A 27,876-nucleotide genomic window follows, 5' to 3' on the forward strand; every position below is an offset into this window, starting at 1 on the left:
GCCGATTGTACTGCCGTCGTGCGTTTTACCGGACTTGAAGCAACCGTCACAAACAAGGTAACCGGCTAACTATATTATTAGTTTATCTTATTTTAACCTTAAGTAGCTTATTTTTAAAATAGGTACTTAGTTAATTGAGGCAGCTTATTATCGAGAGAAAATTTAATTATGTACCTACTTCGAGTTTTAGATTATCCAAAAGTACAAATATCTTATAGCGAATATCATATGGCGTTTTGATTTATTATATCCAATTTTTATACGTCTCTGATGTTCAACATGCTTTTTTGGCTACGCTTGTAATTTTAAATTCAAAATAAGCTCTTGACAGCCACCAACCGTAGTATTTAAGCAAATTATATAAAATTGAATATTCGTAGCGGTGACAAGTACATTTGTATCTCGTCATTATAACAATTTGCTATTGCATATAATTTTGTGCGACTGTATTTATTTGTCATTTAATTTTACCCCCATAATGCAGGGTGTCGTGGTCTAGTATTTGAATAACGTTTTCGCTCAAACATGTAGCTTATATCGTATAAGATCATTTTTGATCGCGATCTAACGATATAGAAGGCGTTTCTGTTATTGTAGGATTAAATGCAATATTATGCTACTTCTCAAATTATAAATATGTAGTATTTAATAAATCATCCCCCTACCATTTAAATTAAGGGGTGGAAGTTTGAATGGGTTTTCACAAAACATACCTACTTAATTTCATGCTAGACTAGTAGTTCGCCCCGAACTGAGAACTCGCGGTTAACCAAAAATTATATAGCGATTGACTTTGTTGCACCTACTTAAGTACTCGTATAGTGCGACATAAAATAATAGAAAATAAATGAGGGCGCCACATTCTACGTAACTGTCACATTTTTGACGTAAAATGCTTACACATGGCAACAATTTAGTATGGACATTTTTGAGTTCCATTTTATTTAATTTCTACTATTTTATGTCGCTCTATAGGCGGCAATGGATAAAAGATCGCGTGGATTTATTGCAAGGTCTGTGGAGCCCTTAACTGATAGATTTAAGCAAAGAGTAGTATGTATAATATAGATGGCCGAGCCGATCTTGTCAGTAGAAAAAATGTAGGCGCGAAGGGATATCCCAACTAGCAATTTTCTCTTACGGATATGCTGATTTAAGAACTAAGGTGTTACAGCAGACTTACATGGGTCTTGGCTATGACAGTAAATCTTATAAAAGCATGATTTAAGATATTTTGTACTATAAGAACACTTACACTTAGTACGTACTCTTATAGAGGTTTATAAAGAATCGTTGTAAGACATTTATCAGAACAGTTGTCTTACAAGTGCATTTTCAAAGAGCAATTGCTCTTGATTATTTTTTGGTCTTAAAAAAGCAACCTTAAAGAGCATTATTTCTTAGTAGACTCTGCATTGAGTGTTTTATTAGTCACTTAAAAGTACAGTTGTCTTACAAGTGCATTTTCAAAGAGCAATTTTGCTCTTAATTATTTTTTGCACTTAAAAAAGCAATCTCAAGGAGCATTATTTCTTAGTAGACTCTGCATTGAGTGTTTTATTAGTCACTTAAAAGTACAGTTGTCTTATAAGTGCATTATCAAAGAGTTATTGCTCTTGAATATTCTTTGCACTTAAAAAGGCATTTTAAAAGTACATTTTTTCTTAGTATAGTCTACAGTGAGTGTTTTATTAGAATTATGACCTTAATAAACTTTTGCATACAACTGCTGTAAAGCTAACAAGTTGTAAGTGTGAATCGTCTTGTCTGAGACAAATTAAAGAGAAAAAGCATATTAGTAGAACTCTATTAGAATATTTTGTCTATTAAAAGACTTATGAACACTTTATTAAGAATGTCGGCCATTATACTTCGTAACGTATTCGTGTAGACCAGGGCTCTCCAAACCCCGGCCCGTGGGCCAAATCCGGCTCACGACGCGTTCCAATCCGGCCCGCCGACACCTAAAGCGTCAGGCCCGCGGGAGCAAGGCTCCAGGGGTTCAGCCCTAACAGCAGCAACCACATACACCTCCCCGCCCCGGCGCTGGACGGTGGCCCGCGCAAAAGTTTCTGAGGCACAATATGGCCCTCAGGTAAAAAAGTTTTGAGACCCCTGGTGGAAACAATTAGTTACCTTATGCAAGTGTTCAATAAGACCAAAAGGTTTACATTTGGCTAAGGGAGTGTGAAATAAGATATTTTAGTCTTTAAGCTTTCTTATAGAAAACTAATTGGTTGTATCAATATCTAATGGCGTCAGTAATTATATATTTACAAATAATTAATATTTTGTCACAATTATCCCAAAAACATTGCGAAGTGGGCCTGAGAAAATATTTGAATTCATTTCAAAAAATGTTCGATGAAATGTACTGCGCAAGTTGTTAAGTTTATAGGTATGTAATGCTATCAAGTAAATGAACGAAATGATGACGGAAAATAATGAATCTTTACTACAAATACCAAAAAGGTACTTACATAAGTTTGTTTTTCTTTTTTATTACAAGATCGAGCTCGCACGCGCACTTCTTTCGGCCGTTGTGATAAATACTCCTAGAATGATCTTCCAAAGTGCAATATAAGAGGAATTACACTTATAAGAGCAGTTGTAAGAGCTCTCTAAGTGTTATTTCCCTTAAACCATGCCATTATAAAACCTTTGTTAGTTATTTTGGTATTACAATAGCAGTAACAAGATTATTGTAAGTGTTAAATAATCTTCAATAAACGTCATAAGTTGACTATAAGTGAAAATTCTCTTATTAAGTGCGCCTAAATCGATACTTACAGCTATCTGTAAGTATGTTATAAGAGTAAAAAAATATACTCTTAAGACACTTGTAAGATAAAATTTAGCTAGTTGGGTATGGTCTCATAGAAAATATGAGTTTCGCGCTTTTTTCTACTGACAAGATTTGCTTTTTTGCATCAATTTTGAAGCGCCATTTACAAGTTTAGCGTTAAGTAATATAGATGGCGCTATTTTTCGAATAAAGGGCTTCGTATACGGCTGTCCCTCCCCTGGATTTAAGTCACCACCATAGAGATTAAAATAAACTGTATCTGTGCTAAGCCGTAATATTTCCTGTCAAATGTCAAATACATATATTATGTTTATTCTAATTTATTTTTATCATGCTAATTATTTCAAAATGGTAAATTTAAAAACGATATTATTAAAGTGTAAGTCGAGCACTTTCATTTGATACTAAACTCGACCATGTTTCTTGAAAAAAAAATGACCAGAATAGCAAGACCTCTCACAAACAGCTTTTTGGCCTTCTAAGCTCTTCTAGCTCAATAACCCCTTGATCGGGATTCTGCTCATAATTTAATGACTAAAATATAATGCCCTCGACTACACGTTTACCCAATTTCTTTAAGTTAGAACAAATTTACTTAAGTTGTTGAGTATCAAACTATCTTCTGACAGTTCAGCTTAAAAACATCGAAATGCCGGGACGTGCCGTTAGCCAGCCGCGTGTTCAAAGGCGAATGTAAGAACTTCGCTTCGCTTCGCTCGCTCGTTCGATAAAATTATAGATGGGATGCAAAAGATAGAGAGTGTACAAGAAATACACCCCAAAAAGATAAAGAAAACATGAACAAAATAAATAAAAAATATTATCCTAAGCAACTTACAAAAACAAGTTAAATCCCAGCGAAAACAATTTCATTTCATGTAAAATTTTGCCAAGACGAGATCATATTATATAATGGCTCGCACTATCAAAAAGTTATCAGATCTCATGTAGAGCCAAGCTTCTAACTCTACAAGCCCTAACTTCACAAACTCTACCACCTTAGTTAAAATATGTGGCTTGGGGCCCGATTCGGATTTTGAAATAGACATCTATTAGATATCTTTTAGACATCACCAAGATACGATAACGATATGTTTAAGATCTAAACTGTCAAATTTGACATTTGCGTGATTCTGGAGATACTCTTGAACGATTTCCACAGGATATGACTTAGAAATCCAATTCACATCTAATCTATATATCTTACTCTATCTAACGTAAAAGTGACATTGGTTGCCCGAATTGCGCTGCAAAAGAGAACTAGTTGATATCTAAACTATAACGTATCTAGAATGGATCTAGTACGTGTCGTCTCTTGTGAATATCTTGAAGTTACACTACGGCAGTTGGTCGTTTCACTACCGTCACACGTAAAGTGAAACATTTAATCACTGTTCATTACTTTTCTGGTCGGTATAAAATATTCTTGTAGTAAAGAATAATTATATAAATTATGGTGGCCAAATCAATAAGTTCTTGAACAATGAACATTTGAGCAATCTCTGCGGTACCGAGGTGTCAAAAATCTTACTACCCTTTTTAACCGACTTCTTATGAAGGAATAATATTATGTGTTGATTGTACAGTCAAGTCCGAAGCAGAAGCTGCTAAACCAGATGTTTTTAGAATAATATAGACACCAACTGTCTTGTTAAAAATTAGGCCGTGTGTTATGGACACCTGGCCCGTATAGCCACTTCTGTTGCTAGTAAATAGTATTTGTCTATATTTGACACGCCCCTTAAACTTCGTGAGTGACAAAATCATATCAGATTTCCTAATAAAATTAAATGATTTATTAAAATCTCTTAAACTTAGTTGCGTAAGGAAGCAAGCGTGAGAAGATCAAATGCTTTCTCGGATTTCTCCGATAAACACCTTCGTAATATCGTGGCAATGGCAACGGAATAATGATAAGCAGCGGCATAAAGTTTTAGGTGAAGCTACCTGCCTAAGGGGATAACAAATATTTTTCGAAATGATTGTTCTGTAGATGAGAGCCCGTTGGGGTAGCCCGAGGTAGCGAGCGTTAGGTGCGCCATAATAGCGTCGGCGAGCGCCCGCGGCGGTGCCGCGCTGCGGGCTTCGCCGCCCGCGCCCACTTGCGTACCTACCTAGCGAAACTCCCTAACTCTTGGCGAAGCCGCCTACATTTAACTACGGCAAAACCCTATTTTTAAGACGTTACCAGGGGGAGACAATTACCTTAAAAAACGAATTTCGGCGTCACAATGTTAAATTATTAAAAAAAAAAGACTACTAGTAGTTCGCCCCGAACTGCGAACTCGCGGTTTGCCAAAAATTATAAAGAGCGATTGACTTTGTTGCACCTTCTTACTCGTATAGTTCGACATAAAAATAGTAGAAAATTATTTTCAAGAAAAAAAGATTAAAAAGTAGAAAAAATAATTAAAGATTATTGTACATAGATGGTGCACTATGTAGAAAAGGAGGTAAAACCATCCACTTTTCTAGTAGGTAGCATTTCGTTTCTGTCCCTTGTCGCAGTTTTAACCTCACGAACCCGCTTCTCTGACAGCAGTTCGGTTCGTTCGGATCATCAGCAGTTCCACTTCATCAAATGTGACAGTTTTTAATGAAAATGCTTGATTTTCTGATGAAAATACAAAAATCTCTATATGCTGCCTTTAAGATTTGAGGAGTTCCCTCGATCCCTCGTGGATCCCATCATCAGAACTCGACCTTGACAAAAATGTGGCTTAAAGACTTAACTTGCTTAACAAACATAACGAAGAGGACAAATCGCCAAATGTGAACTATGCTTCGTTGAAGAGTTCCGTTCTGATCATCATCAGCAGTTCCACTTCATCAAATGTCACTTTTTTGAATGTATATGTTGTGTTTTGTATGTAATGTGTTTGTTGATAAAACACATAAATCACTATATGTATGCCTTTAAGATTTGAGGAATTCCCTCGATTCCTCATAGATCCCATCATCAGAACTGGGTTTTGACAAAAACGGGAGCAATCTGTACGATACATACAATCAAAAAAATATTTTTCAAAATCGGTCCAGTAATGACGGAGATATGTAGGTAAAAACATAAAAAAATCACAATCGAATCTCCTCCTTTTGGGATTTGGAAGTCGGTTAATAAATGAGGGCGCCACTTTCTACGTAGCTATCACATTTAAGACGTAAAATGCTTACACATGGCAACAATTTATAGTCTGTCAAGCCATTTCCGTTAGTAGAAAAAAGCGGCTAAAAATGTAGGTGCGAAGGGTTATCGTCCCATAGAAAATTTGAATATCGCACCTTTTTCTACTGACAAACTTGTTTGACCGACATATAGTATGGAAATTTTAGAGTTCCATTTTATTTAATTTCTACTATTTTATGTCCCACTATAGGCAGCAATGGATCAAAAATCGCGTGGATATATTACAAGGTCTGTGGAGCCCTTAACTGATACTGTATCTGTGGTAAGCCGAAATATTTCCTGTCAAATGTCAAATACCTATATTATGTTTATTTTTATCTTGCTAACTATTTCAAAATGATAAATTTAAAAACGATATTATAAAAGTGCAAGCTGAGCGCTTTCATTTGATACCAAACTCGACCATAGTTTCTTGCAAAAATATGACCAGAATAGCAAGACCCCTCACAAATCACTTTTTAGCCTTCTAAGCTCTTCTAGCTCAATAACCCCTTGATCGAGCCTGCTCATAATTTAATGACTAAAATATAACGCCCTCAACTACACGTTTACCCAATTTCATTTAAATTAGAACAAATTTACTTAAGTTCTTGAGTATCAAATTATCCTCTGATAGTTCAGCTTAAAAACATCGAAATGCCGGGACGTGCCCCTAGCCAGCCGCGTGTCCCAAGTTGAATGTAAGAACTTCGTTCGCTTCGCTCGCTCGTTCGATTAATATGTAGGTATTTATGCTAAAAAGCAGTTGAATTCATATGCAGTATTGCAGTAATATGATAAAGGTGGCCATAACTACAATAGGTACATGGGCAATAAATACCGGTAGTACTTCGAAATTAATGTTATCATTTTAATATTTAATTGAAAATAAAGCATAATCTCTATTACGTATAAGATACTTATCTACATAAGGGGCTACCCGAGGTTTTCATCGATATTAGACAAGTTTTGAATAGTATCTCCGTTTTTGTCTACCGGATTTTGAAAGAAATGAATACTTATTTTTTTATGAATATTTTAAACATTGTCCAAAATAACAGTTTTTTTCGTATCCAGTTTGCTGTGAAGGATCTGACATGTACGAAATCTACATATTTGGGTTGGTCTTTGACGTTTCAAAAAACGTGTCTAGGGTTTTAATTTTAAACTAATTAACACAAATGTTATGGCCATAAAACCAGTTTTTTAGCCTAAAATTGTTCAACTTTGACATACTTTGATGCCAAATATCTCGAAGACAATGAACTTTGAAGTAATTATGGGATGAAACATCTGATTATAGTCGCCAAGAAATTGCTTTATCGGTGTCTCTGTCGCGTCCCAACTCGTTCATTATACCACCACGTTCAGATCCTGTTACATCGAGCCGAATTAGATTTAAACGAAAGGTACTTATATCGGTATTGAATCGAAACTCTTAAAATAATTATTTGCTTATCGTATTTGTATGTATCGTGTAAGCATTGTAGCTAAATCATAATTTATGACCTCCCAACGTTCGGATGTATTCACATAAGGTACTGTTGACATCAAAGATTCTGTTGAGGCGTTTGTGCTTTACTCCATGGTTATAAGAATGAAAGATGTATACATCTTTGACTTCGGTTGTACATCCGTGCAGTATTCGTAGAGGCCTACGGCGATGGTAAGATCGTGATGTAGCACATGGCCCATGGTCTTCGCTTCATTATTTTCGTTTAAGTACTAAGCGGAATTTTTTCGTAATCTTATAACGAAATGCTTGTAAAAAACTGTAGGTAGGTATAATGATTATTAAACCTCATATTTGCCTATTATAATTTAACTACTAATAATTTCTTCAACTATAAACGAACATTCTTTAAGAGTTCAGGTTTGAACCTACCTACCTACCTACTACGGAACCCAACCAACATTTTTGTATTCAAACATACGATGTACCGACGCCGCGCCGTTATTCTGTCAGTATTTACCAACTTCCTCGCTTTTGAACGTTCAATTCTAACCATTTCTGTGAATGACATAAATCAATTTAAAAAATTGGCTTCGTGTAGCATTGTGAAATTTTAATACCAGCGTGGTTTTGCGTGATTGTACAGTTGCCATAAATATACCTGTAGGTATGACACAGGTTGGTTTAAAATATCTGAATATTCACGCTGACGCCGCGCCGCGACAATAGTCCTATTTTGTGTACACCTTCTTTGTGACGGTTTATCTCAATGCTACTGTACCTTGTTTTCGATAAGTAGATACGGTAAAGCTAAGTACCTAATATCAAATAAATAATTGGCTCTTTTGTTCATTAATCTGCATGTCACACCTCAGCCTCGGATTGCGCAAACTCGGATTATACGAATTTAAAATCAAATGAAGGTATCAAAACGGTTTCCAGCTTGCTGGGAAGTAATACCTCAAAACGATTTTTTTTTAATCAAATGGATTGGCCTAGGAGCTGACAAGTAAGATGCAGTGGGGGGAGGGGGAGGGGGGGAACTTACCCCGCAGGCGAAATTGCCCCCCTGCTCCTTAAATTAATTTCAAAGCCCTTAAAGCGCTAATATAATACTAAATCCAATTGAGAATACATCTATCAGCAGCGTTATTAACTTATAGTGTTTCTATAGATATATACAATTATATATGTACCCGAACGCTACAGGAGATACGTTAGTACATGGAACAAAAACTAAAGTCGGGTGAGCCGGCTCCAACAGCCGCGCTCGAGGCGCCGCCGCGGGCGCGACCCTTCCAGGCATCCATTCAAATTCGTAATTACTGGCTTCGGGCGCCAAGCACACCCAGATACACTCTACTCTAGAAATATATACACAATTTTGAATTTCATTCCACTGCTACAAGCTCAAAAATAAATTTACCGTTACTTATGTCTACAACTACATATTTAATAGTGGCCTTTGAGACATATAAAAGTGTCATACTTTTCAAAAACTAACAACTCTTGGGTTATTTCGACTCAGAAGCACGAGGACCATTGATTAAAAGAAAGAAAAAAGTGTCCCCAGTTTTTCATACAAATTTTGGGTGTCGGCTCTATACAAAAAAAAAGGTGAAGACGCGTCATAAAACTGACATTTCTTTCGGACACTTTACGACGTACGACACATCCACAGAAAAATAATTATACAGTAGTTACTAGTTACTATCAATCATAAATACATTTTTTCACGCTTAATACGCTTTTTTTCACTTTAGGCGCGTTTTTGGCGTTGTCCATTAAAAATCTTGTTAAGCGGGTTTATAAGAACTTAGAATGATACTTCTAAACATTGTATCGTCCTAAGTATTGATTAATAGGTAAATACAAGTATTACAACAGACTACATATCTGCGACGAAGTACTCAAACATTATTTTTTCCTGGTGTGACTATGCGTTTAAAGATTATCGATCACGTGATAATATTTTCCACTAAGCAAGGTAACTTATGTAACTAAAATATACTCACCTGTAACCTGCTTAAAAATAGTGTGAGTACAATGGAGATTTTAGCTACAAGGGGAAAGTAACCTGCAACAGAAAGCCCATTGAATTCGTTAAAAGTCAGAGGGCTTACTGCGAACGCCGAAGTTCGCAAATTGCGGGCATCTTTCTCTAATTAAGCCGTAATTGGAGGGACAGAGAAAGATGCCCGCAATTTGTGAACTTCGGTGTTCATGGTAGGCCCTCAGAACAGGGTGACTAGCCAAGATGACAATCGCTTTGTGTCTCTCTATCACCTTTCTATACTTATTAGTACGACAGTGACAGTTGCGTTTCGTTCGCTACAGAACGTAAACGATTGGCATGTTGGCTACAAACCCAGGTCCCAGGACTTTAAAACTCTTAAACAATTTAATTAATTTCATTGTGTAACCAGCATTTATTTGGGTCACAATTAAATCAATTACTGTTGGAGAATTAACGTCTCAACAATGTAGGTATATATATTTTAGGGTTCCGTAGCCAAAGTGGCGAAGATGGAATCCTTAGTATGTAGTATGTCCGTCCGCCAGTCTCTATGTCACAGCCATTTTACGCATCAACTATGCGGCGAATTTTAACAATTTCAACTAGAGGTGTGCCCATAGAAAAGTGGCGTTAGGTGATTCGGACAATTTTACATGTTTTCATCTCCTAGTGGAAAACGCACAGAAAAATCAAATAATTTTGGTCGTCCACAAATTCCTTTGTAGATCGGTATCGGTACTAAGTAGTTAAATTTTAAGACGCAACCATGTAATAACTGGCATACCACCATAATGTGCTTCATTCTAGAATTTTTTGGCATTTTGATTTTATAATAAATAGTAAATGTTCGTGGTCGTAGAAGGCTAGTATTACAGCGGGCACAATAGAGGGTGGCCAACACAATGTGCGGCCGACGGCGCGGCCCCCGGCGCTGAGCGCCCTTTCCGTTTTATCAATAGTTTATGAACAGGCCTGAGGCCACAGCGTCCCAGGGACCTTTACACTATATGTATGTGTTAGTGCTAAATATGTAGGTATATCTATAATGCATCAGAAGGCTTGCCTTGCATTTCGAGAAAAAAATGGGTTCGAATATACAATGTATATAAACTAAAAAAAATAGAATAGAAATTGCGATAACTATCAATTTCAATGTGTAAGCTTCTCTGTGTATTTGTGCAGTCGACATTCTTAACATCATTGTAACGTTCATTCAGTTATTGCCTGATAGTCTGATTTTTAGTGACTACCTATATAATATAATACAGTAATTTTATACATTTTGCGTTTGCGTCAAATCCGGTAGTTCCGATTTTTTGCAGACTTGTTTCTGATTTTGGGCCAATGAATAATCCAAGTTTGAGACCTCGAGCGCCGAACGCAACTTTGTCAAAAAACAAAAAAAGCGAAAATTTCAGATTTTGTTTCGATGGCATACGTGTAATGTACCGTAAAATGGGGTGAGTAGGTGCAAAACTGACTTTCAAACCTCGATAACATTTTATTTTTACATATGCAAACTGAATGGTGTAAGTATATAATAAGTGTTCCGGACGTTTGTATTTTAGTTTTTAATTTATTTTGGGTAGTTCCATTTCATAACATTGACGATAAACAGGAAATCCCACCTCCGTAGTCCCTCGTATTTGGGGTGAGTTGGGTTTTCATACAAAGGTGATTTTGGAAGTTTGTGGATCGATTTTTTTTTTATTTTTTTTTTTATTTATTTATATATTTAAATTTACAACTTACGTACTAAACATTTATATTCTCGCCAAACTGTTACGTTTGATGGCGAGATGCGCTCAGTTTTTATACACTTAAAATATTTAACTAATTATATATGTAACGTAGGCCACACATGTATGTATATAATATACAAAATACAAACTATTGCTTCATAGAAATGGCAAATAATGTAAACAAATATGTCAGGTGATTTTCACTGAAATATTAATAATTAACATATACTTTAAAAGGAAATATATTTTAACAAAATATTTAAGTGTAAAAATTGGTTTGTTTACATTATTTTTTCATTTTATATTGAGAAGATATTCTTTTAATCTAGTTTTTAACATGGATTTACTTAATTTAGGACTTTGTCTCAGTAAGCTAATTTTACTTAATTTTATTTAATTTATAATTTATTTAATTTAATTTATAAGTATTACTATAGCTCCATTTTAAATTGGAATACATTATTTTTGTAGCAGTAGCCTTAAAATCCCATCTCACCCCCCTTTCATCCTTCTCTCCCCATTCATAACCCAACTCTCCCCGCGAACCCTACTCACCCAATTTTACGGTAATGCATTTTTGTTTGAAAGTACCTGTATATAGACTTATGATACCTTAGTCTAGAGGTACTTTCAAACAAAAAATTCATTACATGTAGGTATATGATCCGTGTAACCTAAGTCTACAGTACGCATTTTCAGGCAAAAAGCCCTCGCAAATGTTTTCTCGCGGGAAGTTCGTCCACAATGTCACTAGTACACGCCACAGTTGCAAGTGCTCTCAGAAAGCCCCTTACAGCTAGGCTTGTACTTTATGTGGAGGGAATAAGCCACAGTCCCCCCTTGTTTATCGTTGGGGACTGCACTGCCAAGCCTCAAGCCCCGAGGGCCTATGCCGGACAAAGTCCAACTTCAATAATTTTTTATCTCTCGAATGCATCTCCCGCGCAGCCGCCTGGCGGCGGGCTATCTCCCTGGATTCACACCTGAGGTCTTTTCACGTGTAGATTTATGCATTTGTAAGGCGAACAGGCACTTCTATATGCTGTTTGTCAACTGAGAACATGTAATGTCATATTTAGTAAAGCTATGGTCTTACATATTATTTCCTGATAACTTCAACGCTCTAGAGCAGATCAGATGGTAGATATTATTATTATTATTTCTACCTTAGAGCAGGTGATAACTACCTATTGCTAATTTCATTAACAAAAACATAATGAAAGACACATCGCTGGCGAGAACATACGTACCGATGGTGTAAATATTTTCATACACATCGGCGCCAGCTCCTGTGTTTACTGAATATTTTTGTTTATCAAATACATTTTTTTTTCTTTAAAAAATAAATGATTTATTTCAGAAAAGACAGTAATAAGACAAATACTTAAATAACTTATGAACTAAATATATCTAAGAATAAAACTAAATTAAAACTAACAACCCTAAATATATCTAAAATAAAACAAGGAATATAACAACTACTGGAATAGGCCTCCCCGCGCTACACCCGGTGCAAAGGTGCCCATCACACTCGCTGCGTTACCGCGTTGAATTGCGATGGACAACCTTTGCATCTTTTCTTTTAACTTCACTCACATGTTATTTTAATAAGAGGCTACACTCATGTGTACATTGGCAGACTGTAGGTATTGGTTTTGCAAAAACGGACAACAGCGACGTTACCAAAATATTATTATTTAAGGAAATTAATTTCTCAATTTGCTTGGCAGTGCGCCCGCATAGATAGATCGTCATAGACAGCTTTATTGGAAAACTTTTTTTCGATTACTTAATGACATTCATATTGCTTTTCCACAGGGTGGAAGATTAATCAAGAGTTGGAATTACCATTTCACATATTGGTAGGAAACAGTATTATTTTCCTATAAGGAGGATCTGCACCCCCGGTTTGTGTGAATAATGTCTGGAAAAATGTACAGTCATTTTCCCATTAGGAATCAGAAAGACACGTCAAGATCGTGTAGTCTTTTCCTAATGCTAAAAAATACCGAGTCATAAACTTTGTCTTTATTATTTGGGTTTATAATACGCAAACGTATAACGTACAACCTATTGTCAAGGTGCTGTTTTATTTGTATTTTAATCAATTAAAACTAGCAATATGTTCCGTGTAAAACTTTAATGTTAACTTTAGAAAATAAGTAATAAGCACCGACCGTAACATACGACGTAGGTACCTTTTTAATATTCTGTGAAAACATTCGCAAAAGCTCTGATATTCGGCGAATACGAATATTCGTATTCGTGTTCGTTGCATCACTTGTTTTGGTCATTTTAGTGATCCTCCAGGGGAGAATTGGGCAGCTTTAAGGTTATTGTCTGTTTAGCAGCTTATTAAAGCGTTAACAGTGACATGTTGCGTATCTGGCACGATCTGCTAGTTGCGTGTGGTTGTCGCGGCTGAGTCGGCATTCCTGGTGGGTATTTAGTCGACGTCGCTAGGCACACAGCCGGCGGCGTGTTTATAATGAAACCAGACGGGTGCGTCCTCCCGCTACCGACTTCAACGCGTATTTAAACCTGCATGCGACCTGCTACTGGGTTCCGCTGTTAACGGTTTTCTTAATGATAGGGTTTATACGTCGATATGAACAAATTTATAAGGGTAGTTAGTGTAGGTGTAGACCCTAATGAACTTGCGTACGTTGGGTAAATCATTGGAATACCGAAGTCAAATAAGGCAACCGATCCATAGTAAGCTTATTTCTCTATGGTTAAATGTATGACTTTTTTCTAAAATAATTCAGTACACGATTTGAATGTGTTTGTTTAATGTTTAAACATAATAATGTTCGATGATAAATAGAACCTCGTAAAACAACGCAAATTTCCAACATTATTTTGAACTCCGTTAATTTCAAGTGTGCATTTCCTGAGCTTAAGTTAAGATGATTTCTTCAAAGACACCGGTTCTAATTAATTAACTCCATTTTGAAGACAGTCATTTGAGTCAATAATTTAATTTTATCAGATAAAGAGTAACGAGCGTTTAAACTTGTTTTAGGGCGTGTTTACGTATTGATTAGTGGTTTTGACTTCAGGGAGTCAAAGGAAAATGTCATAATTAATTAACAATAAAGACAAACGACAACAGAAGGTAGTTAGTTAATTGAAGTCAAGTTATATTCCTAAGTCGTCGGACATTCTTCTCATTTTATTACGAGGGTTAGTTTGTAGATGAGTGCTGTGAATAAGCATTATTCGCCTAGAAAGTCCCAGAAGTGTGTCGTCGTCGCAGCAATACTACTGGTTCCAGCGTTTTCCCCAAGGCGGCTGTATCTTTTTAGGGTTCCGTACCCAAAGGGTAAAACGGGACCCTATTACTAAGACTCCGCTGTCCGTCCGTCCATCCGTCCGTCTGTCTGTCACCAGGCTGTGTCTCACGAACCGTGATAGCTAGACAGTTGAAATTTTCACAGATGATGTATTTCTGTTGCCGCTATAACAACAAATACTAAAAACAGAATAAAATAAAGATTTAAGTGGGGCTCCCATACAACAAACGTGATTTTTGACCGAAGTTAAGCAACGTCGGGCGGGGTCAGTACTTGGATGGGTGACCGTTTTTTATAGATAATGGTACGGAACCCTTCGTTTGCGAGTCCGACTCGCACTTGGGCGGTTTTTTAAGTCTTTACGTGTATTTAACGGACCTACTTGAATGCAACCAGTGGGGAGACACTCCTGATTTCGGGCAAATTCGGCTCCGTTCGGCTCAGCATTGCTCCGAGAAATTATTAGGGTTGACACAACTTGACGTCCCTTTGCGTGCTCGACCACAGATATCACTTGAACGACTATAATGACTTGAATTTTGACAACCCTAAATAGCCGAAAGGGATAGTGCCATAAATTAGAAAGGGATATCATGATTCGACCCTGAATCGCTATCAGACTTCGGTTTTGTAGGAAGTGTCCTTTCTATACGGTAGTATATACTATGTATTACTTATTCTGTGATGCAACTCTAAACAAACAAATTAATACCTAAGTGTGTGTTAAAATAGTATTATCTCAATAGAATTTGAGATTTTGCGTTTTATTGATTGTATGGATATGTCACCATACCCATAATATAAATATAAATATAATTTAACTACATGTAATTTTGAATTTCTACATACATTTTTGTAAACACAACAAACAATGGACCGCGAGCCACGAACAGATTTCATGACCAATCGCCTCCCGGGCGATAACTCGTATATTGGTTAACGCCTATGTATGATGATCCCTCATAGACGTCAGCTGGCGCTCCGTTGGTGGGTTGAGGAATGGCAGCCACCGAAACATGTAAAAAAATAAAATAGATTTTGTCATCGCCTCCCGTTTGGTACTTTGTCAGAAGATATTTTAGATGTTATTATAAATAAAAACAACCGTCAGCCGGTTATTATAGCGGTGGAAAAACCGTCAGCTACTTGCATAAACATGTAAAAAATAAGCGCTGTACCTTTTTATTATAGTACCTAATAACTATAATAAATGTAATATGAACGTCAAATTATAAAACTTAAATAGGTGTCATACCCAGTAGGCCCTGTAGGATGACTCACGCTAGACCGGACCGAGGCGCCCGACATCGACATGTCATTTTCAATGACTGCTGGTCGGTGAAAAGGAAGCGCCGGACGCTCCGGCTCGGCCCCGGCTCGGTCTAGCGTGCGTCATACTTAACACAAGCAAATAGTTTAAACATATATTGTGCATTCTCCTCAAACGATAAAACTTTTGTTTAACAACTTTTAAAAAATATGAAGTCTTTGCGTTAGACCTCCTATTTTCATACAAATTAATTACTAATTATTAATATAATATAATGAGTTTTTCGGAACTTATGTACGAAATATCATTTGATATTTACCAGTCGCTTTTCGGTGAAGGAAAACATCGTGAGGAAACCGGACTAATTCCCAATAAGGCCTATAGTTTCCCCTCTGGGTTGGAAGGTCAGATGGCAGTCGCTTTCGTAAAAACTAGTGCCTACGTCAAATCATGGGATTAGTTGTCAAGCGGACCCCAGGCTCTCATGAGCCGTGGCGAAATGCCGGGATAACGCGAGGAAGAAGATATATGAATACCAATGGATGATTATTTCTTTTAGACGACATGCAGCCGAAATGCCGCCGTTGATTCGTGTTTTACAAAACTTTTTTTTTCTTCAGTCGAGGATGCTACCCGTGAAGCCGGGCAGCCCCGCGCCGGACGGCAGCTCCATGGACTCTAAGCCGATCGCCGGCATCCCGCGCGTGGCGCCCACCACCAAGTACAACGCGCCCGTGCACATCGACGTCGGCGGCACAATCTACACCTCCTCTTTGGAAACCCTCACCGCGTACGTGCACACCGCCGCGAGCGCTATTTCTCTTTTTTAGCGACACTTCGTCACCTATGGCGGATTTATTGTCCTGTCTAGGATGCTACCCGTAAAGCCGGGCAGCCCCGCGCCGGACGGCAGCTCCATGGACTCTAAGTCGATCGCCGGCATCCCGCGCGTGGCGCCCACCACCAAGTTCAACGCGCCCGTGCACATCGACGTCGGCGGCACAATCTACACCTCCTCGTTGGAGACCCTCACCGCGTACGTGCACCACTTACCGCCGCGACCGCTATTTCTCTTTTTTAGTGACACTTCGTCACCTATGGCGGATTTATTGCCCTGTCTAGGATGCTAATGCTACCCGTGAAGCCGGGCAGCCCCGCGCCGGACGGCAGCTCCATGGACTCTAAGCCGATCGCCGGCATCCCGCCGCGGGATTCCCGCGCGTGCCGCCCACCACCAAGTTCAACGCGCCCGTGCACATCGACGTTATCTACACCTCCTCGTTGGAGACCCTCACCGCGTACGTGCACGACTTACCGCCGCGCAGTGGCGTAGCGTGAACTAATCTAGCCGTGGGCGAAGTCGCATCTGCGAGGCCTTTTTGTTTCAGTTTGCCCGAAGGGGCCTCGCGCGACGGCCCACTTCGCCCACGCCTGGCTACGCCACTGCCGCCGCTTCACGCTTGACCGGGCCGGGGCCGGGCCGGAGCTACCGGCGCGTCGTTTTCTATGGAAAGCACCACGTGATCACCGATCAGCCGTCATAAAAAAATGATATGTCGGACGCCTCGGCCCGGGCACGGCCCGGTCTAGCGTGAGTCATCCTTTATGGTAAAATAAAAAGTACAAATAACGGATTTAAGACTTGAGGCATTCTCCAACCTCAGATAATCATACTAAGATCAGTGAGAATTTTTTGCAGCTACCAATATGGCGACATTGACCTTATAGTCACTTATGTGAGTAACTAAAGGATGAATGGCTCACGCTAGACCGGACCGGGCCCGTGCCGAGGCATCCGACATGTCATTTTCTATGACGGTGCTGCGGTGGTGCTTTCCATAGAAAACGAGTCATCCTTTACCGCCGCGAGCGCTTTTTCACTTTTTTAGTGACACTTCGTCACCTGTGGCGGATCTATTCAAGCTTTATGGTACAATAAAAAAAGTTTTAAGACTCGTCGAGTCGTCGCATTCGCATGAGATTTTTTTTGCAGCTATCAAATCACGACATTGACCATAACTAAGTCTTTTTTTTTATTTTATAAATCGGTTTATTTACATAATAACAAATCAATTTCATTACATATCAAGCTTATTTAACTTAATGTACTTACATATTTTTGCAATAAGAAATCCGCAACGCAGGCTTCGTCCGGTGGCTACAAATGCAAATCAGCAACATGCCTCGTCCCAAACATATCAAGGATGATATCCGCAACAGGCTTCGTCATTATAAAATCTAAGTTAAACAATATTTAACCGTCACGAATCGTACCTGGCTTAAATGTCCCCATTACGCTGGCAGCGTTACCGCGCTGAATGGCCAATGAGATCTGTTGGACCAGGTACGATCCGGACCGAGGGTCGCACCCCCTGTCTCTCAGCCGCCGACCCAAATCCTTCACAAAGTCCCTAGCCTCCACAGCCCAAGGTCCTGCAGTCTCGACTGCAACTGGGACAAAGTCGTACATTGGTTCCAGGGCAGAGTATTTGGCACGTTTCATTTTGGCGGCATACTCCGCGGCTGTCCCAGCAGACCTGACAGTGAGACTCAAGTGGGAAGGCGCAAATGTGCTCACGCACGTTGCATCCCACAAGAGGCATCGTCCCTTCTGCCATGGAACCAATGTCAGACCATCAGGCCTCTTGCCATCTGTGCGGCACAACCCTGGAGGCTCCAAAACGCAAGGAATATTGGCCGGAATAGTAACTAAGTTCACTTACTAATTATTGCCTTTGAGGTAGCCATGGCATGTCAAAAAGTTGGTAGTCAAATTCAGCCCCACAAAATCATGGCTTTTGATTACGCTACGCTAAATGTTAAATTTCGCTTTTGCACTCTCTCGGCAGTCGCGCTTGATCGTAATTTCCTTTCGACTGCTGTGAAATTCAAGTGAAGTCACGTTGTACATGTTTTATATAGAGGTATGTGCGTGGGTAGGTCTGATAGTAAATAAGCACGTTTTATCTGCGGGGAGTGTTGTTTCTGCGAGCGAGCGAAGAGCCGGCGGCGCCGCCGCGGGCGCTGGGCTCCGCTCAGGCTCCGGCCGTGCCGCCGCCCGCAGCCCGCCCCCGTTCGGGTCTTTTAATCAACTCACTTGAGGGCACAAAAATAAATATCCTGCCAATTGTATATCTGAGACCGTTACTCATGTTTTCGCTTCGACAAAATCAATCGAACAATAAATTTACAAGCCGAACGGCCAAACCACCTCTCTCTTGTAGTAATGAAAGTAAGCACCAAAGAATATGTTGGATATTTTTATTATTATGTCTCAGTTCCTTTCAGTACTGCTGTCAGGTAATGATTCAATAAATGAAGGGATGCGTTTTCACACGTAATACCTAGGTAATTTATTAATCAATGTAATCTTTTTCACGAGTTTACAGACGTAATAATTGTTGATGATGGTAGTTACGTTAAGATTATACCTTTAAGATTTGTGCTTATCAAAAGCCTGTAACCTACATTATTGCTTTTCAATTTTGCTATCTATTGATGCCAATAGTTCGTACAGGTTCGTTGAGTCGAATCGATGCAATGCTATCTGTGTTGTTAATACTTTATAACTAATATTGGACGGACACAACATATCGTGATGTGTAGTTTAATAATAAACTTTTACATACCTAAATATAAATAGTACCACGTAACTTAATGTTATGTCTAGCATTGAAACGAATGCAAAAATAGATAAACAAACGAACGGCGCGATTCGGGAAATGAATTAGAGATACACTATATATTAAATAGTAAAGATATGTGACGTTCCACGGCAAAAGGTACCATTGCCCCGGCAGAATATTGGAGCGGCGTTAATAATAGCGTAAGCGCCAGCCGCCATAAGGTACCTTAAGGTATATTTCATATCTAGTGAATCTCTAATTCATTTCCCGAATCGCGCCGGAAAGCATTTTTAGCGAAAGCGAAAGAAATTTAATTCAAAGCTTAAAATATTGATCTATATCTTTATCCATTACAGCTACCCCGAATCGAGGCTCGGGAAGATGTTCAACGGATGCATCCCCATAGTCCTGGACACGTTGAAGCAGCACTACTTCATCGACCGCGACGGCGGCATGTTCCGGCACATCCTCAACTTCCTGCGCAACAAGAAGCTGTTGCTGCCGGATGACTTCCCCAACTTGGATTTGCTGCTACACGAAGCATTGTACTTTGAGCTGGACCGTAAGTTATCGTAGCAACGGGTCATACACACTTTATAGCAAACTCGTTCGCGTCTTTCCTGTAGACATCGCAAATTTAAGGGAATCTAAAGCTAATTTTTACGCGGCACCTTTACAGGCGGGTTACATTTTTTCAGTACTTCAGACTCAAATAAGAAAATCGGGATATCTATGTACCAGAGTCGTTAACTTTTATTGTATTGTCCACAGAAGTCCACATTTATTGTATTGACCTTTTTCTAAAATGTGTTTGAAGCCTGGTGGTAAAATAAGTTATTGGCAAAAATTTCATTTTTGGTACAAGCTTTTATCGCTGACTGTACTTTTCTTACGACAGACAACTAATACTCATCGAGACAATTCTAAAAACCCCTAACACAATTAGGTTGCGTTGTTTCATCACAGAGTTCCTATGGCCACCTCCTGTCTCCATCATCAGATCAGTTCGACAGTACCATATTATTGTATTGTCATCAGAACTACATACAGGTGCCAATTTTCATGACGCTACGATCCTTGGAAGATGGTTAAATTAGTTACCTTAGATTCCATTACAGTTAGTTACATACAGGTCGACCTAATAAAAGCTTGTTAATTAAGCAATATTTTAAATTTACCTGCAACTTAAATGTCTATCGACCAATAATCGACTAGCGCAAACTGAATAGAAATTGCATTAAATGGCTTAACTCTCCCGGCGATACGTGGTAATTAAAAAAGAATTATAATATACTCGTACACATATTTATTGATTCTCCGACATCTTTTTACAGAGTGCGCCGCGTTTTTTTTTTTTAGTAATAATGTTTTTGATATAATGTAAAAATAGATGCAATCAAATGTAAACCAGGTACTTATAGGCTTTAGTGGTTTAGACATTAAACTAAACAAGAACATTTTTTTTTCATCACACTGCTCCTAATGGGAGTAAGTATAATGGGTAAACGCTCTCTACAGTTTGAATATTTCATTCTTCTTCCTTTTTATTTTTCAGCTGTATTATTGGTATTTTAGCATCGAACTAATTGTAGTCTATGGTTTGGTAAATGTAGTCTATGAAACGCAGCGACGGATAATTAATATTTATTTCATGAATTTCGCGGTTACAGAAGACAATATTAGCTACCTATAGTTAAGTCTAATGGTTATATAGGTTAATTTTTAGTTGTATCCAGTAAAATGGCCGAATTCCGGTTAGCATTAATTATATTTAGTCGTTAATTAACATACGACTGGCTTTCCTAAAGTTACCACCATCGTTGCCTTGCCTGGTCATTAAAGCATTTAATGAATTAGCATTCTCAAAGTACCTTACAAATGTTACAATTAAACCTTGCCCTTGAGGTTGCAATATTTCAGTAAGCTATATTAAATATGCACCTGCAACGCGAGTGAGCTGGTAAATTTGCATAGCGATTTGTAAAATTAGCGCAGCGAAAGCCAGCTCCTGCGATACGCGCGTCTTGCTTACTTATTCATTCATACCCACAGATTATACCCATCAGATCCTTTAATATCAGGCATAATTACGACGGCTCAAGTTTTTATCGATAGTTTTTTTGTGACGATCAGTCCTGACCACGGTCGTGCGTTTTGGATACCTACTAAGATAGATTACGCGAGAAACCTGAGAGACCGTGGCCACCACTCTCTCGCTCGCCACCACTGACGGCGGTGTGGTACTCTGTCGCGCACATGTAAGGATTAACTTATGCTAGAACGGTCCAGCCGCCCTATTATGGATGGCTTTATCCATCTTTATCCACGTGATAAAATAAGTGTCACTTTTTAACACCGTGGGATAGAAAGTGACGGACACCGTTTTATCACGCTGTCACGTAGACAAGAACGACCATCACATCCGTACTGGTCTGGGCTGAGGGGTCCAATACTTCAGTTTTTTATAGAAAGCACCGATCACCCGTCATAGAAAAAGATCATCCTTTTCATCCATCCATCATTTTTGAGTAGAACGCAAGAAAGAGGCAATAACTTGTAATAATGCTTCATCTAACTGGAAAGTATCGAGCTGTGTTCATACCGTTGCCAACGAAGAGAAACTTGTAACCTATTTAGGTGGTTTGGTCCTTATAGTATCCAAGTAACTTACACTTGTCAGGTTATGTTAAACAATTTGAATGGCATTATGCAACGTAGGGAAGCTGCAATATGCTCTGTCTTTGCGAAATAGCATTTCCTGTTATTGGACGCATACTACACAAGAATTAATTGATACTTTATTATGTACCATTGCTTTAATAGTTGCTCATTTTTAAGAAACAAAATCCTTCACTCGTATTGGAAAATTTACGTGAGAAAATCACACCTATGAAGTTGTACTAGTCAAGAATCATAAATCCCCATATAAATAGTCAATCATTAAAACATGGTAAAAACGCTATCTATGTAGAAATATTCATGATTCCTGCTACTCGGATTACATACTCATGTGTATATCGCACATGTTTTACCACACTAAAGCAAGAAGAAAAGCATTTTTCTCAAACATGCAATGAAATATTGATGTTATGTTCCTTATAATAGGCTGCGAAGTATGACGTTTCAGGTGCGGCTAGGACAAAAGGTCGTTAATGGAATTTCATACACATCTTGCAGGCCTAGGCCGGCAAAGTCCTCTTTTTTAATTTTCATTTCACAGATATTTGTGACACAGCATCGTGGCATTCATCCATAAAAAAAAACTAGAGGCAGTATTTGTTTTATGGTTCGTAATGACACTCTGCCACTACGCCTATAAAAAAAAAACAAAAAACAATGTTTGCTATAATTTGCAGTTTTATTTGTATAAAATCAACATGAACTTAATAAATAATACATTCTATAATTTTATAATTTTAAATTATAACTACACAAATAAAAACATTTAAAATATTTCATCTAAACGTTAGCGGTAAAAAGGTCTACTCAAACACGCGTAGTTATATTTTTTAAATTGTTATGGAGGTAAAGTTGAAAAATATTCATTCTGTTTTATTGGATTTATGGTGCGTTGTTGATTTTTTGACTTTAATATGAGTTCCGACGAAATAATGAAATTCATATTAATTGTAATCGTAGGTGTTGGAATTGGCAGCGTAAGCAGAATTGATTTTAATAACTTGCTGCCTCTGCCGCCAAGTCAAAGACGAAGTATGTATATGGTTGCTTATGGCAATTTTATTATTTGAGAAACTAAGAAAAATGGCTTACAGTTTATTAGAAACAGTTTTGTGGCATATTTTAAATGAATGTAACTATAAATGCGTCAACGATGTGACGATTACACAATAAACAGTACGACGCAACTACCCGCTAGCTTCACTCCGTGGAGAAGTGTCATGGTGTGCGGGTGGCTGGCGGAGTGCACGAGCAATAACAGTTGTTGCATTTGATCACCCAGTACACAACGGAGCCTGGACGTCACAAACACTGTGGAAATTATACTTATTTACTCCATGCATAAAGCAACGATGTATGTGAAACATGATATCAACATGAAAGACTATGTAAACTTATGTGACGAAAACGACAGTCAGACGGATACAAGGCGAAAAAATCAAAGATACATGAAAATATACGGTTAGTAAAAATACACGACTCGTGTAAAACATACGCGTGATAATGATATAGGTACGTGTTGGTTATATTTTGGGTGTAGTTTACTTTTAGTTTTTTCTATAAATAAAACTTGGGTTTCGTGGATTTTTTATTTTCTATAGTCTATATGTCTTCGGCCGGCAACCCCTTTCGTCCCGGCCTCTGTAGTAATGTACTATAATTCCTCGAAGATGAAAATACATATGACATTACATAAATTTCAGATATGGTGTTCGTCCTAACGAAGATGAAGAACAACAAAGAGGGCGTGAAGCAGGACCGCGTGTGGCTGAGCGAGGCCACCGAGCGGCTCAAGCAGGAGTCGGAGCTGCTCACGCAGGAGCGTGAGCGCCTGCAGCAGCGGTGGTCGTGAACTGAGGTAACTGCCGCTGTTTCTTACATAACAACAAAGAGGGCGTGAAGCAGGACCGCGTGTGGCTGAGCGAGGCCACCGAGCGGCCTAAGCAGGAGTCAGAGCTGCTCATGCAGGAGCGTGAGCGCCTGCAGCAGCGGTGGTCGTGAACTGAGATAAGTGCCGCTGTTTCTTACATAACAACAAAGAGGGCGTGTAGCAGGACCGCGTGTGGCTGAGCGAGGCCACCGAGCGGCCCAAGCAGGAGTCGGAGCTGCTCACGCAGGAGCGTGAGCGCCTGCAGCAGCGGTGGTCGTGAACTGAGGTAACTGCCGCTGTTTCTTACATAACAACAAAGTGGGCGTGAAGCAGGACCGCGTGTGGCTGAGCGAGGCCACCGAGCGGCTCAAGCAGGAGTCGGAGCTGCTCACGCAGGAGCGTAGCGCCTGCAGCAGCGGTGGTCGTGAACTGAGGTAACTGCCGCTGTTTCTTACATAACAACAAAGAGGGCGTGAAGCAGGACCGCGTGTGGCTGAGCGAGGCCACCGAGCGGCTCAAGCAGGAGTCGGAGCTGCTCACGCAGGAGCGTGAGCGCCTGCAGCAGCGGTGGTCGTGAACTGAGGTAACTGCCGCTGTTTCATTCATATTCATTCATATTTTTATTGATAAAGATAATTAATTACACGTCAAAAATACATATGTCAATCATAATTCATTAATTATAAATTAAAAATCAAAGTACATACAATGTAGACATCAGAAAAATTCAATAAATAATAGTTTTATATTAACAATATTTCACAGCGACAAAAAATGCCAATAATAAATTTCACACTAAAATACCTACTGCAAACATGGACTTTACAATTTACATATTTACATTTTGTGTGTGGATCGATGACACTTTATCGAAAAATTCATCGATGGTGTAACAGGCCATTTCTAATAATATTTTTTTGATTTTATTAGCAAATGTGATGTCACTAGGGGCATCTCTGATGTCGGCAGGTAACGCGTTGAATAATTGACTCCTAACACACCGACGGATTTCCTGGCTTTAGCGGTAGTATGGGGCGGGACCAAAAGCAGACTTCCCCCGCGCGTGCTTCTACCTGACTGCTGCTCACGGGTTTTATACGAGCTGAGATTACTTCTAACATACTTACATGCTTCTAAAATGTAGACACTAGGTAAAGTTAGGATTTTATATTTAATGAATAAGGCCAGTGCTGAGTGGTCGTAAGGTTTCCCCGCGATTATTCGTATTGCTCTCTTTTGGAGCTTGAACACTCGCTCGCGATCAGCCGCTGTCCCCCACAGATCGACACCATAAATCAATATCGAGTGAAAATAGCCGTAATATGCTTTTTTCATATTTTCGTCTGAAAGTGTCGGGGCCAGTCTCGATAGTGCGAAGGCTGCCGAAGATAACTTGTCGCACATAATGTCTATGTGGGCTGACCACGTCAGACCAGCATCAATAATAAAGCCTAAGTATTTAATTTGGTCAACTTGGGGTATTGGGGTGTTGTCAATACTTATTTTTAACTCTGTTTGGGACTTTCTAAGTTGGAAATGTATCAAGTTGGTCTTGTCCACATTTAACAACATACCGTTGGCACGGAACCACCTTGATATCTGGGTCATAACATGAGTCAGTTTTAGCGTAAGATTTTCAATACTACTATCGCTGACTATGATGCAAGTGTCATCTGCGTAAGTTACGTATTCAGCATCGGAGCTAGCAGCCGTGATGTCATTAACAAGCAACAGGAATAGGTAATTACCAATCGTGGATCCCTGGGGCACGGCACACTCGCCTGTGGGATCCAGACTGGACTTGCAGTTTAGGACGTGGGTGCGCTGCACTCGGTTTTTTAAAAACGACGCAATTAATTTGTGAAAGTGACCCCCCACCCCATAGCACCACATTTTTTGTAGAAGGAGCTGGTGATCAACCATCTCGAAGGCGCGCGACAAGTCGCAAAAGACGGCTGCGACATGCCGCCCGCCGTCGAGATGGGCGAGCACCCGCGCCTTCAAGTCGCGCGCCGCGCTCACCGTCGACCGTCCCTCTTGGTACGCGTATTGGTGTTTATTAAGGATGTTATTATCTACAAGGTGATTCATAATCCGCTTACTTAGTAATTTCTCAAAGACTTTGGAGATAATCGGTATCAGCGCGACAGGCCTGAAGTTCTTAAGAATATGCATCTCGTCTTTTCCCTTGTAGATAGGTTGAATTTTAATAATTTTGAGAGGATCAGGGTACACCCCTGCGAAGACGCAATCATTAAACAACTTCAGTAATAAAGATACTAAGGCGGGTGGGAGATATCCGAGTATGTTAGTAGTCATATCGTTGCTATCTTTAGATGGTTTACACTTTATTTGCTTTAATGTCTGAATAATTTCGTCGAGGGTAAAAGGTCTAAATTGAAACTCTAAGAGCTCAGCCGGTAAGTATATTTCTAGGTAAGCGAGCGCATCCCTAGGACATGGTTTCAGATTGTTGGCATTTGCAGTAGTGTAATACCGGTTTAGCGCTTGCGCGGCAGCGGTCGCACGCGCCTCAGTGCAGTCGCCTTCCGACCTGCTCACGAGTACGTCTAACGCTCCGCTCCCGCGTTTGTTGTTATTGCACGTCTCGGACGCTATAACACGCCACACACCCCGACACATGTTGTCACATAATGCTATTTGTTTATTTATGTACTTTGTTCGAGTCTGTTTTAGTTCGAGGGAATAACGGGACTCGAGTCCTAACAAGTGCAAATACACATCAACATTACCCATAGATAACCTTTGTTTACAAAGACGAATCTGATTACGTAATTGTCGCAAAGTGTCATTGTCCCACACACTGGAACAATTTTTTACGGGACATTTCTTCACTGGGAAGTGTACATCAAAAGTGTGTTTGATAACATTTAAAACAGACTCACATTGTTTACTAGGACATAAGTTTTTTGCTAACAATACGTCCCATTCATAAAAGATTAAGGTTTGTTTAAATATATACGTAAGAACGTTTGCTTTTGTAAAATATTTCTATGATATTTATATTTCTTGCACCATTTTTGAGAAAAGCACTATATATGACTCGGCTGGAAGGCTACTTGCTGGCTTCGGATTCAATTAAACGGACTCCCAAGGTCGTCCGTTTAAAACGAATCCTCAGCCTGCAAGTAGCTACTTCCAAGCCTCGACAATAATGTACTATTTTTCCATCCACTAACCAATCTAACCATGCACCATGGCAGTAGCCAAGCCTTCAATTACAAATAAACTTTTTTCAACTTTTCCAGGTTAGCTGTACAGATGCTGAAATAAAAAAGCGACGCACTACGTAAACGTTATTTGTTTGAAAAGTCATTGTTTTTATTTCAATTTTGAGTAGTTTATGAATGAGTTAACTATAGTATTTAAGCTATTTTAATTTATCGTAGAATCAGTTATTAGTTAAGGGGCCCACTGATTAACAGTCCGCCGGACGGTATCGGCCTGTCAGTTGTTCGGAACTGTCAAAATTTTGTTCTTACTGACAGGCCGATACCGTCCGGCGGATTGTTAATCAGTGGGCCCCTTAATAATGGCTGGCCCATGATACGTTAGCCGCTACAGTTTTGCTTTTTTTCCTCATGTTATATTTGGTGATTATATTCCCTATATTATACATTTTAACTCCGATATTTTCAAGGCTAACTAACTTAGTTATTTTGTAAATACATTATACATTATTTAGAAATGTAGATATTCATTAAGTAGGTAGGTACCTATTGTATAAGATAAAATTTATACATATAGGTAGGTACTATTACATACTTACAGTGTTACACTTTATTTAAGACATAAGAGTATAATTCCTATGACTTTGTGATTGACTATGTTTTGTGAAAGGCTTCCTTCGCATTTATCCCTCATAAGTCCTAGGTACCATGCATCATTTTCCCATTATTAATTTGAAGTTGTTGTTTGAAAAAGAAATAA

At 39.1% G+C, this 27,876-nt stretch overlaps 1 protein-coding gene across 2 annotated transcripts; it reads left to right on the forward strand.

Annotated features, from left to right (window-relative positions):
• LOC134804411 (BTB/POZ domain-containing protein Tiwaz) lies at window positions 1-27,311 on the forward strand. 2 transcript variants are annotated; one of them, XM_063777444.1, is made up of 5 exons: window positions 1-57; window positions 16,371-16,540; window positions 19,733-19,938; window positions 23,759-24,508; window positions 27,195-27,311. In XM_063777444.1, exons 2-4 carry the CDS (start codon window positions 16,377-16,379, stop codon window positions 23,905-23,907), a joined length of 519 nt encoding a protein of 172 aa, XP_063633514.1. In that variant the 5' UTR covers window positions 1-57; window positions 16,371-16,376; the 3' UTR covers window positions 23,908-24,508; window positions 27,195-27,311. The 2 variants fall into 2 exon arrangements, with proteins under 2 accessions (XP_063633514.1, XP_063633512.1); XM_063777442.1 differs by lacking the exon at window positions 1-57 and having other exon boundaries at window positions 16,536-16,786.
• Window positions 27,312-27,876: the final 565 nt, after the last annotated feature.

The sequence above is a fragment of the Cydia splendana genome, chromosome Z, assembly GCF_910591565.1.
Source record: "Cydia splendana chromosome Z, ilCydSple1.2, whole genome shotgun sequence".
NCBI lineage: Eukaryota > Metazoa > Arthropoda > Insecta > Lepidoptera > Tortricidae > Cydia > Cydia splendana.